The following is a 13,748-nucleotide window of genomic DNA, read 5'->3' on the forward strand; positions in this document are numbered from 1 at the left end:
TTTCCGTCCATTCAAAAATACGTCGTTTTGTTTATTTATTTTTATTGATTCAACTTTAAATGGTTATGATTCCTCTTTTCTCTCTCTTCCTTTATAATCATTGATTCATCTTTGTACGGTTATGATTTAGTAGCCGGATATAAAGTTATCTCAAACAACTTGAGAAATGATAAGTCATATATATATATATATATATATATATATATATATATATATATATATATATGAGGTAGGATCCTTTGACACCGGTGTCAAATTTCAATTTTGACACCGGTGTCAAATTTCAATTTTGACACCTCATCTGAGAGCCATAAGATAAAAAAAGATCAACAACTTTGATTTGCAAACATGTGACACCATGATCTTTTTTGATCTAACGGCTCTCAGATGAGGTGTCAAATTGTCAAAGGATCCTACCTATATATATATATATATATATATATATATATATATATATATGAGGAAGGTTATACTTACAATCTTTTTTTTACAACCTCTTGCAACTAGGGGTGTAAATGGGCCAGGCTGGCCCAGCCCAGCCTACGGCCCGGCCTACATTGAGCCCAGCCCAGGCCCGGCCTTTCAGAAAAATAGAGTAGGCTTAGGCTTATAAAAAAGATTTTTTAATAAATAGGCCATAGGCCAATTTTGTCAAGCCCGGCCTACAGCCTTGTAGGCTGGCCTATTTAATTTATTAAAATAAAATAATAAAATAATATTTATTTTATGTGGCAAAGACACAAAGTACCAAATACTAATATCTCTTACTTTTTGTGCTATTTTATTCTATGAAAGGAAAACTTGTCTAATGTCTCCAAATTTTACATGCTGTTGCAGCTTAATACCATAGAGCAATGGGTACCTTGCTGGATTATGATGTTGCTGATGAAAATCTTTCAATAATACTCTTCTTTCCCTTATCTTGATGGTGATTTAAAGATTTTTAAATGAATGACATTCTCTTGTAGACTTTATTTCAGCATCCAGTAATTGTATTTTTCATATTTTTCCCATTTCTTTGACTCTATTCCTCTATGATATACATTCTAGAGCTGAGGTAGTATGTTGACTCTTTCTTGTTTGTCATTTTTTTCTTATGAGAAGTATTAGTGCATGCATGAATGGAGCTTTCTTTGCTCTATACAATTATTATTATTATTTTTTTTTTTGATATCAACAATTATTTTTTTTGCTTAGTATATATAGTGGGAGGCCTACAAGGCCTGTAGGCCATGTCGGGCTTTCTTATTTTTGAAAATGGGCCGAGCTTGGCCTACAAATAAAGCCTTTAATAGGCCAGTAGGCCAGATAGGCTGAATTTTTTTTGACGTAGGCTTGGGCCAGGATGGCCAAAGCCCAGCCCAGCCCAGCCCATTTACACCCCTACTTGCAACCATATGTTAACACCATTGATTTCCGTCAATCAACGGTTATCATTTATTGTGAATTAATAATTAATTAATGAGTTTAATTTGCAAAAATTATAACCATTGATTGGCGGAATCAACGGTGTTAAGATATGATTGTAAGAGGTTGTAAAAAAAAGGTTGTAAGTATAACTTTCCTATATATATATATGGAAAAATAATTTATAATGTGACTGTATATAAACATTGGTGCAGTCACATAAAAACTACGTCATTTTGGATGGGATAAAGGAAGTTCGCATTTAAAATTAATTGTAGAAAATAAAAACATTATATTTATTTCCAACTTTGTATGGTTATGATTCCCCATGTTTAATTTTTTATATTTATTTCCATCTTTGCATGGTTATGATTCCTCATGTTTAATTTTTTATATTTATTTCCATCTTTGTATGGTTATTATTCCCCATATATAATGCTTTTACATTATAAAACGACTTAATTTTATATGACTGCACCAATCCTTAAGTGCAGTCATTTTACATCCGCTGAACCCTATATATATATATATATATATATATATATATATATATATATATATGCAGTACTGTGGTGCTGAATTTTTGTAAGATACAAACATATAATTCTACCGAATATGTGAAATTAATTAAAGCCAATAAAACTGCCATCTTTATTTCCTTTTTCTCAAAGCTGGTTCAAAACTTAAAATATATCTTTTCTCCTTAAATAAAAACAAAAAATTAGCTATAAACTTTATTCATAAAAATATATATAATATTGCCAGATTATTATATAATATTTCTAGATTATTTTGTTTTTGTATTTCAGAAACACGCAGAAGAGTAATCGAATGATAATTCAGACTCCAAGTTCCATCATTGTATGATGGTATGAATTTGCTCCGATAAACGTATGTCAAATAAATAACTAAAGATAGGAATACGATATTCTGCTTATCTTTTTTTATATCTATTCTATCTACTCATTTCTAATATCATTAGAAGAATATTTTTAGTGGTTTAGAACCACTCAAATTAAGTGGTCTTTTTTTCAAATGTGAAAAAATTTTAGGGACATAAATGAAAATATAAATTAAAAAAAATAAGTAGAGTGGAAACATTTTTTCCACGTTTAGAGAAGGGACCACTAAAATTATTCTCCAACGTTAGATCCGCTCAAGAGAAGATAAAAATTACGAAAGTTAATTGAGATTCTGATCTAAAAGTGAGTAGACAGAATAAGCATGGAAAAAAGAAGATGGTAGACTCGATATCCTAAATATATATGGTTTGCATATTGTAATGGGCGCCATTCATAGGAGGACTTAAACATCAACGATTTGGTTGACCTGAGACATCATCTCCACCAAATCTAGCTCCTTCTTAACTTCAACCCCCAGCATGGGTGCCATAATCTCCAGTGGCAGGTTGTCATCAAAATTCACAACAGGAGAATAATACATTCCTCCCTGGTCAGAATGTTTTCCTTCCATACTAGGAGCACATTTCATTTTTCCTTCAAAGTCCTTCTCATCCAATTCATCTAGCAGAGAATCAACACTACACCCTTCTTCAAACAAACTCTTATCGAAGGAAAAATCTGGGATCTCATTAAAATCATAATTTGGTACAGAGCAATCTGCTATCTGGGGATGAGCTAGTGCTGCAACTTTGCTTGTGCTAGTTTTGTTCTTCATGGAACTAGCATTAGCAGAAGACCTTCTCCGATAGTCTAATGGTGGGTTTTTGTCTAAGTTCAAGCTTTTGATATAATCTTGCAGAAGAGAGCTTCTAGGGTACTTTGAGTGACACTTTCTTTTGGAATATTGCCTTCTCTTGGTTGCATTCCAGTGGTTTTTGATTGAGTTCTCAGTTCTTCCTGGCAATCTTTTTGCAATTTCAGCCCATTTATTTCCTATCTCTGAATGAGCTTGGATCAATATCTTATCCTCTTCATCAGTCCACGTGTCCTTCTGCAAAAGGGTGCAAGAAGAATTGAAAACATATTTTTGTGAATTTGTATATACATATAGGGCTTTGTTTTTCTCCTTTCATATGAGAAAAGGAATTCTCCTACACACATATGTTTAAGGTAGGTCCCACCATTAAGAAATTAAAAAAAAAAAAACAATACACACATATCGATGTATGAGTGACATGAGAAATGCTTTCTTCATCAACATAAGAAAGTATTTTCCCATACATATGTAATATTAAGAGAGAGTAAGATTGCTCCTTGTAACCAGATAGTCACGGATTATTGGAATCAAACTCTGAGGCTACGAACAATTGACTCTCTTACTTATCCTCGCAATAGGGGTGTTCATCAACCAATCCAAACCGATTCAAATCGCGGTGACCGAACCGAAAAACCGATAACTGAATAAACCAAAAATTGAAAAACCAAAAACCGAAAAAAAACTGCAAATTTTAATTGGATTGGATCGATTTTTTTAATTGGATTGGATCGATTTTCGGATGGGTTGATGAAAACCGATCCAATATATTAATTTCTCTCTATCTACTTGGGCCTTTCTCCAATCATAACCCAACATTTTTTAAATCCAAGACTCATTAACCCATCAACTAAACCCAAGAAAAAATCTAGTCACATGACTCACATCCTAACAAAATTTTATCTGTGTAGAGCTTCATATCTCATTGCCAAAAAAAAAACTATATTATCGTTTAATAATGCTTTTGTATTTCAAAAAATAAATAAATTTACAAAGCCAATATATAACAAAGATGTTATTTGCACAATAGTCATGAAACTAATTTTAGGATTTTCAAAAAATCGAAAACCGATCCAATCCAAACCGAAAAAAAATTGAATTGGATCGGATCGGATCGGATTTGAAAAAAAATTCAAACCGAATGGATGATTACACGATCAAACCGAAGAAATTGGATCGGATGGTTTTTGCTTCCAAAATCGATCCAATCCAGACCGCGAATACCCCTATCTCGCAAGTCAGGAAACCTTGTGCAGAGAGATTTGCTTTTTCCCTTTATTATATACATATACTTTTATTTGGAGGACTTAATTCATCATATATATGCCTTGATATATAGACCAAGGAGTGAGATGTCTGGATATATATAATGTGAAAAAATAAATTGGCACCTTAATGTCAGGCCTTAGATGGTTATGCCATCTCTCTCTACACTGTTTTCCTATTCTTCCACGCAATATCTGAGCAATATGAGACCACTTCCTTAATCCATATTGTTCGACCAGTTGAATCAACAACCTGTTTGTGCCAGCATAGATACACAATTTTTTTTAGCAGAAATATGCAAAATTCCATTTTGTATACAAAAGAATACAATGTAATAAGAATAAATTGGAAGAAAAAAAAAAACAGATTTAATGGAAAATAGTTCAAGTTTTTATGTACCCATCTTCTTCTACTGTCCATTGTCCCTTTACTATGTTGGACTTCTTACGAACTTTGTATGTCCTTCTAGTGGTTGGATATGCCCTATTACTTTTGTTCACGCCAACTTTTTTGTAATAATTCATTGGGGATATGCATGAAACTTCATCTGGTACAACAAAATTCACGGGCTTGGTTTCTTGAGGATTGAAGGGCAAATAACCTTGGTTTGCAACCATCATATCCACTTGATTCCTCTGTGGGAGGTTCAAACTATAACCTCCATATAGGAAATTGTCCATAACATGAGCATGCCCACCACTACTATTATTCTCCACAGAAGGTTTGCACTCATAAACATCGAAACCTGCTGGTGAACGAAGAAAGGTAGAATTATCAAATGGATCAAAATTTGGAGTTTGAACCCCTAAAACTGGATTGGATGAGAAACCATTCATATTAAACTGGTTAATATGGTGAAAATCTTGCAAGGATCCCTGACATGAAGGAAATCCAAAAGGAAGCTCATCTTTCATGCTGGGTTTCAAGTAGCTTTCTTGTAAATGCATTGGGTGTGAGGCATAGTTTTCTCTGAGCTTTGTCTCAAGATCCATTGACAGAAAGAGTAACAGAAAATGAGAGCAAGTACTGTTTCAAGCCACCTAGTTTGTGACCCTTAATAGGAGAGGACTAGAATGCATTAATTACAGGGTAATTGATTTCAAGGATCCAATGGCAAGGATTGCTTTCCTAGTAATCTAGCATTATGTTTTCATTCAGATTTTATTTGATGGCTACATTATGTAACTCTCATTCATATTAATAAAGACAATTATAATTTTTCCGTTATGTTATTTATCCTGTGAGCAAGTTCATAGAGGGATTTTATATGGGTAAACAAGGGAAAAAGGCAATAATCGTTGAATGCTATACTAGTCAACACAATTGCTATTAGAAATTGACTAATCATTATCGCCTTTAGTTTTTATTTTTATTTTTTATTTTTTATTTCGTCTTGCATATGGCATGCAAATATATTTATACACAGGTTACATAGCAAGCAATTACTTTGTGTTCACAAAACCCTACTAGCTTATGGTAAAAAGGGCATACATGTTTTTGAGTACTAAATACTGACTAAATTGTAACTTATTATTTACTTCGCTAGTGTAACCTTCACTCAATAGGAAAGACTAATTACTCAAAAATGAATGGTTAGCAAATAGGGGAGAACTTTAACTCCCATTCTTTCTTGACTATTTGAATTGATTGTACAACTTGTGCATGATGCTATTTCCTTCTTCTTTTTTATAAACCATAGATTTTTTTTTCACCGGAAGCAATTCTGTTCGGGACGGGTCCAGATTAAGGTTTTAATCATGTACTTTATTTGTTAATCTTGTAATTTAGCCCAAAGAAAAAAATTTATTTCAAATATAATTAGCTAATGAAGTTTATGCATAAAATTTACTAAAAAAAAAAATTGGCCTTAAAGTTTAAAAGTACTGATGATATTATTTAAGGTTGAATACGTTGCAATAACAAATCAAAAGAGCAAGCATATCAATAGGAATGCTAGTAACAAACATATATATATATATATATATATATATATATATATATATATATATATATATGAGAAATAATAATCTTATGTTGCATAAGATTATCTTATGCAATAGAGACAATTTATTGGGGTCCACTGCTTTTAAAAAAAATTGATGTTGTTATCAAAGTGTCTGCAGAAATCAATTCTTGTCTAAAATTAAAGAAAAAAAAAATTGTCTTATATATATGGGTTTATTTTCCCTGTTGTCACTGCAGATCTTTCTTTTATGTAGCAGACACAGAAAAATGGGCTCCACTCATTTTTTTTTTTAAAAACACTCAGATATGCCAGCGTATCCTGACCTTGTTATATGTTGCTCAATATTTGGTGCACCTCAAACACATGATAGGATAGCATGATCCTATCAGATTGCTAATTCAATGCACATCTAACACAAGATATGATACGTGCTTATCCTGTCCATATCATATCCTATCTTTATCCAACTCTCTTATCCTATCTTGTTCACCAAACGGCCCTAAATATCGACATGTCCATTGTCTTACTTGAGCAATGCGAAATGTATAATTAAGAATAAAATCTGACAGGTTCAATATTGGGTTTTACACAGAGAACATGTGAGAGACATAAGTTTTACTTTCTAATCCTGTTAGCTTTCGGAGAAAATCAAAATTATATATGGAGACTTGATTTGTATACAAATTATAATCGTAAATTAGGTTAAATTTATATATATTCAAGATTATGAGTTGTTAATATAAAACTATATGCAATATTAAGTCTTCTATCAATGTCTATTTATATATAAAAGCGCTAATTACCAAAAACATTAGTTTAGCCAAAAATAGTTATGCATATAAATAATGAGTTCGCTTTTTCTGCGGTTACGGTTGATAAGTTATCTGCAGTAAGCTCAATATGACGTCGTTTTGGGGCAGAAATCATGTTGTTTTTGAAATTTTAATTTATTTTAGGGTTATAATAGTCTTTATATTTATAATTTTTTAAGATTTCAATACCAAAACGACGTCGTTTTGGAATAAATGCAGATAACTTATCTGCATTAACTGCAGAAACATTTTTCCCATAAATAATTGTTATGATGTTTTTCTCATTTATTTAGATAATTTTTTATAATTTTTCAAAATTCCTTGATTTAATAGAACATTACTTCTTTGTAGAAAAAATATTTGTTATAATGTTTTTAACATTAGGTAGTTACAATATTTTTAATTAAAAAATTACCGAAAAAAATTATTTTAGTTTGTTACTGAAATGAAGTTCATTGGTAGAATTAGCAAATATGTTTTCTTGTTTTTTTTATATAAAAAAATCTTAAATTTCATGTGCAAGACACCCCCCAGAATTTTATAAATAAAAAAGGCAGCATTAAATCAATCAAAATGTTCTACTTTGAATATATATTTAAAAGTATTTTGAATAGATGATAGAAATAGTGTGGTAGAAATATTAAGACTTGATCGGAACCAAAAGATCAGATCCAGTTTTACAATTGGGCTGACCATGTGATCTTCCTCTACACAATTGGCCTGGAACCGGCTTGAGTCGGAGCAGCTTTAACTCATGGGTCTTCAATGGAACAAGGTGGGGGTGTACCTGCAAGACACTTTGATGCTCAAGTCAGATTTCGTTCAAACATGTTTTATCATATAAAAGAAGATATATACTTTGTGGTTAGCACATTTATATATATAGTGAAATGATGAGTAGCTTGGGAGATGAGCATCTTTGGGGGATGAGGCAGCAAGCCTTTGTCTTGGTTCTTGTGGGTAGCTGTTTGCAGTAGTGTCTTGGTGATGAAGTAATATAGCTGTAACATTTAATACTGAGGAGCTTGATGAGACAGGCTTGAGATAGAGAAGAGGTTGCAGCCTTTATTGACTGCAATCTTTGCTTAAGGAAGAAGACTTTTGAGTGTGGGCTTCATATTATATACCGGGCTAATATTAATATCCGGATCAATAGCTCCCCAGCTCATTGGTTATGCTTTAAAGCATGAGGAGCGAGATGTATGACTCTACGAGGTGATTTCTCTGTTTATCAACCTGGAAGGTACATTTCACTGCACCTTTATTTTACACTATGGTTTGTACTTTACTGGTGCTTGAGGCATTCATAACAATATTTGTACCGTATACAATTTATAATTCATATATTTGCATATCTTTCCATTTTGCATGTTTTTTGGTTTGATACTGCTTGTGTAAGTTTTGATGTTGCTTTTGCTTTCACATTTCCTTCACGTAGTGGAAGTTTTAACCAATCAAGGTTTTACCTTCCTTTTTATTCTTTGCGCATTGGAAGTTTTAACCAATTAAGGTTTTACCTTTTACCTTCCTTTTCTTCTTTGCGGACTGGAAGTTTTAACCAGTTAAGGTTTTAACTTCATTTTCTTTTTTGCGGACTAGAAGTTTTAACCAGTTAAGATTTTACCTTCCTTTTCTTCTTTTGCAGGCTGAAAGTTTTAACCAGTTAAGGTTTTACCTTCCACTTCTTCATACTTGAGCTTTTAACCCTTAGGCTTTATCCTCAAGTTACGACTTGAGTTTTTAACCTTTGTCGGGCTTTACCCTCAAGCTTCTTCAAACCTAAGATTAAGAGCTTTATGCGCTTTCATCAGATTGTAGACGAGGTTCATATCTCTCTTTTTCGGTGAAACCTACAATTTCCACAAATCTCACAAAATAATAATATCATATCATTAAGATGATAAGTGCAACGAGATCATGTTAATTCAGTTCAAAATAATAACTTTGCTTTTTAAAAAATAATAATAATAATAATAACTTTGCTGATATCAAATGTAAAAATTTTCGAGTTTATCTGCGTTTCACACGAGATTTTTGTCTTCGCCTCTTATCAATCTTGAGTTCCTGCAATCTTTTGAGAGTAGGATTTGAAAACAGAGACATAAGACTGTCGACATAACATGATTTTTATCACCTGAGCATCCTGCCAGTTATGTAATCTTGCCAAAAATACGATCATAGTTATGAGTTAAACAGTCACAATAACCCTTCATGTTAACTTTAGAGAATTATAACCCTAAAGGAAACTTATGTGCCAAAAATATATGACGGGTGTGATAATGGTTTTAACTCATGATGACAACATGGTTTTACGTAGGGGTGTGCAAAAAACTGGTTCACTTGCCCTGCCCTTGATCCGACCTTGACCCGACCCATAAATACCCATATTTTTTGAACTGGTTTAAATACTGACCCACTTTTATTTGGGTCAGTTTTAGACCTGACTCGTTTGAATATTGACCCACTGACCCAAAACTTGACCCACACCCATTATGTGAAAAAAAAATCACAATTACATTAAAAGAAAAGTTTTAACGTAAAACAATTACGTCAAAAATTTTTATGGAAAATATTTTCATAAAAATTTTCGCTAAAATTTTTGACGAAAAATATTTTCATCAAAATTTGTGACTAAAAACATATTGGTAAAAAAATTTGAAGGAATATTTTTGTTGTCAAATTTTTTTACGGAATCTAAATTTCGTCAAAATATTTCACAAAAAAAATATTCAAAAAAACTTTCGACGAAACACATTTTCATCGAAATTCTTTGACGGAAAAAAATTTCATCAAAATTATTTACAGATTTCAAATTTCGTCGAAAGTTTTCGACGGAAACATTTTCGTTAAAATTTTGACCAAAAAAAAAAATTTGTCAAAATTTTTAGCAAAATACATTTCTATCAAAAAATTTCGACTAAATATTTTCGTCAAGTTTTTTGATAAAGAATATTTCCATCAAAATTTTCAACGGAACACATTTCTGTAAAAAAAAATTCGTAAAATTTTTTGACAAAAATATTTCGATAAGAAATTTTGACAGAAAAAATATTTTGTCTAAATTCTTTAGAAAATCTAAATTTTGTCGAAAGTTTCAAATTAAACATTTTCCTCAAAACAATTTCCATTGAAAATTTCGACGAAACACATTTCCATCAAAAAATTTCGACGACAAAAAATTTCATTAAAATACTTTACAGATTTCAAATTTCGGCGAAAGTTCTCGACAGAAATATTTTCGTCATCAAAAAATTTTGACGGCAAAAAAATTCATCAAAATTCTTTACAGATTTCAAATTTTGGCGAAAGTTTTCGACGGAAACATTTTCGTCATCAAAAAATTTTCACGGCAAAAAATATCGACGATAAAAAATTTCATGAAAATTCTTTACAGATTTCAAATTTCGGCGAAAGTTTTCGACGAAAATATTTTCGTCATCAAAAAATTTTGACGGACAAAAAATTATCAAAATTCTTTACAGATTTCAAATTTTGGCTAAAGTTTTCGACGAAAATATTTTCGTCATCAAAAAATTTGACGGCAAAAAATTTCATCAAAATTCTTTACATATTTCAAATTTTAGCGAAAGTTTTCGACGGAAACATTTTCGTCATCAAAAAATTTTGACGGCAAAAAAATTCATCAAAATTCTTTACAGATTTCAAATTTCGGCGAAAGTTTTCGACAAAAAAATTTTCGTTAACTTTTTTGACAAAAAAAAATTTTCGTCGAAATTTTTAGCAAAACACATTTCCATCGAAAATTTTCAACTAAATATTTTCGTCAAGTTTTTTGATAAAAAATTTCCATCAAATTTTTCAACGAAACACATTTCTATAAAAAAATTCCGTAAATTTTTTGACAAAAAAACATTTTGACGAAAAAAATATTCTGTAAAAATTCTTTAGAGAATCTAAATTTCGTCGAAAGTTTCAAATGAAACATTTACCTCGAAATAATTTCCGTCAAAATTTTCGTCAGAACACATTCGCATCGAAATTTTGAACGAAAAACATACCGTCAAATTTTTTGACAAAATTCTTTTTTCGTTTAAAACATTTGATGGATGAAATAATTTTCGTCAAAACTATTTACGTAAACTAAATTTCAATTAGAAATTCTTTTTTTGTAAAAATTTCGAGGAAAAAATAATTTTGTGACGAAATTTTCGTCTTTTGCAACGTAAAAATTTCGACAAAATTTTGTGAGAAAATCAAGTCAAAAACGGGTCAGGTCAGATTTGACCCAGTTCAGAAATCAAGTCAGACCCACTTCAGAAACCAAGTCAGGTCAGATCCAAACTGGTTCTGAACTAGTTCAACAAAATCCAATCCAAGTCAGACCTAACTTGGATCAAATTAAAGCGGGTCGGGTCAAAATACCTGACCTATAAAAACCAAGTTGGGTCGAGTCGGACAAAAACCTGACCCGACCTGACCCATGCACAGCCCTAGTTTTACGTATGCTCTTTAAAATTATGATGCGATGTGGCAGACTTATAACAATGCCTCTTGAGATGTGTCAACTTCTTGGACAAGTATGTTAAAGATGGGCCATATTTGTTGATGTAGTAGTATGGTCAGGATATGCAGCAGTACATGTAATATCCCTGCACCTTGCGGGATGAACACTTGACTCGCAGACCATTGCGCATTCAAACAAATAATACTCGACTTAGGCCCTCACTTTCAAGGCATATCCCGTTGTTTCCTTGCGGTTTTATGGTAGCTTTTGTATCATGGCATTTTTCATGATCCTTGAAGGATTGGCATTTATGTTAAGCCATGAACATGTAGCACTACTTAACACCACTGCATATTCCGTGCTTGACTGTATGTTCGGTGGCTTGGTTTGCTATTAGCTTTTATCTTAAGTGATGTTTTCATATACTTCATCAAGAAAAACATAGATCAACAGACGGTGCCAATGATCAGAACCATATTGCGCAATAGGTTATTGAACAAGCCCATCACGAACATATACATTGCACATATTGATTCAGGATCTTTCAAGCATTAAATCATTAGCCATAAAACCATAGCTATAGCCTGCTTGCTATTTGCAAAGAATGGATCTTTCAATCTTATGTCGTGAGGGATGCGACCTATGGTTATTCCAAAAGTGGTTTGCTTGTCAAGTGGTACTTGCTGCTTTAAGACCCTTTTGTTTCGAAAGCTAAACCCAGAGCAAAGAAATATGGAGGGGACACAGACAATAGTTACACAACCCTTGTGTGGTTTATTTAATCAAGTCAGGAAATGTATCAAACTGCATGGTACAATAGAATTCTAGTTTAAAATGTTGGACATGTATGCATCACGTTTCGGGAGAGGGAAATAGACAAGGCATACGTGTCATGAGCAGGGACCTTGTACTGGTATACTATGACAGGGTTTTGTTGCCATAAATGTTAGGTTCATGGGTGTTCTTCACCGTGGCAGTGATTGAAAATGTAGCAGTTGTTAGATAAAGCTAAGAACTTTGTGTCAGAGTAGATCAACGACGTCGTCAAGCCTGAGGAGAGTGCCACCGACGTTGACTTCAAATGCGTGAATGTTAACACTCCCAAATGAGAGTTAATTTGGTATTTTTATGATGAATTTGCTGCATAAATTCCATATAAGTTGTCTTGTTTGCACGATAATTAAGCTATATGTTGCATATTCATGATTAAGTACTTTGAGATGAATAAGTATGGAAAATGAGATAATATTCCTTGATTTTGTAGATGACTTGTTGAGTGTTTGTCTTTGCAGGAAAAATTGACGTTTGAATGTTCTAGTAGAAAAGCTGACAAAGTAATGATATAGCAATCGGTACAGCATGACAGCGTGGACAAGGGAACAATTGAAATTTCAAAATTCAAAAGTTAGTTATTCCCCAACAAATGGATAAAACACCAGCAAACAAGGATCAAGGACGTTTTTAAAGATTAACTCTTATCCTAAAATCGCAAGGATCAAGGACAACAAACTCGTATCTAGTCAACAACAATATTGGCACAAGAAAATCAAGAAGATCAAGATCTTATCCAATCAAATGCCAACAGCCCAAGAATTTAGGGATAAGATAAGGCTGCAGCAATACGATTCATGGAATCTCACTCCCAAACCTAAGACCTAATTATCCAACCATTTTTCCTATTTAAAGAAGAGTCCCCCACGGATTCCAGAAGGTCAGAAGGAGGTCAAGAAGTCAGAGAAACAAGTAGGGAAGCGAAGTCAAGTCAGAAGGGATGTTTTAGAGAGAGAAAGTAAGATTCTTGGAGGAGGAAGAGCTGTTGGAGCATTGTTGGAGCAAGACCGTGACAAAGTTTTACAACAGTATTCGTTTTCATCTTCTTTTCTATTTTTTAATGAGTTCTTTCTTTTCTTCTCTATTTTATTTAATTCCATTATGAGCTAAATTGCTCTATAGGTTGGGTGATAAAGTACATATGTTGTAACATTGAGATGTATGCCTAAACTTTGTTTTTATTAATGTTTAATTAGTTTTTCAACGAGTTTGCTTATTCTTATTCATGTATGCATGTCGAGAGATACATATGTGATATTGAGGAGGTTGGGGCCGAGAGGTTTCC

General features: G+C 32.4%; 1 protein-coding gene across 1 annotated transcript; it reads right to left on the reverse strand.

Annotated features, from left to right (window-relative positions):
* Positions 1 to 2,625: 2,625 nt before the first annotated feature.
* On the reverse strand, positions 2,626 to 5,381 carry LOC133293286 (transcription factor MYB98-like). Its single transcript, XM_061491832.1, has 3 exons — positions 4,789 to 5,381; positions 4,515 to 4,641; positions 2,626 to 3,360 (listed from the first exon to the last, which is right to left on the reverse strand). The coding sequence occupies exons 1-3, from the start codon at positions 5,379 to 5,381 to the stop codon at positions 2,713 to 2,715; spliced, it is 1,368 nt and encodes a 455-aa protein (XP_061347816.1). The 3' UTR covers positions 2,626 to 2,712.
* Positions 5,382 to 13,748: the final 8,367 nt, after the last annotated feature.

Source organism: Gastrolobium bilobum, unplaced genomic scaffold, assembly GCF_033153095.1.
Source record: "Gastrolobium bilobum isolate Gb01-03AN ecotype WA unplaced genomic scaffold, APGP_CSIRO_Gbil_v1 utg9409, whole genome shotgun sequence".
In the NCBI taxonomy this organism is placed as follows: domain Eukaryota; kingdom Viridiplantae; phylum Streptophyta; class Magnoliopsida; order Fabales; family Fabaceae; genus Gastrolobium; species Gastrolobium bilobum.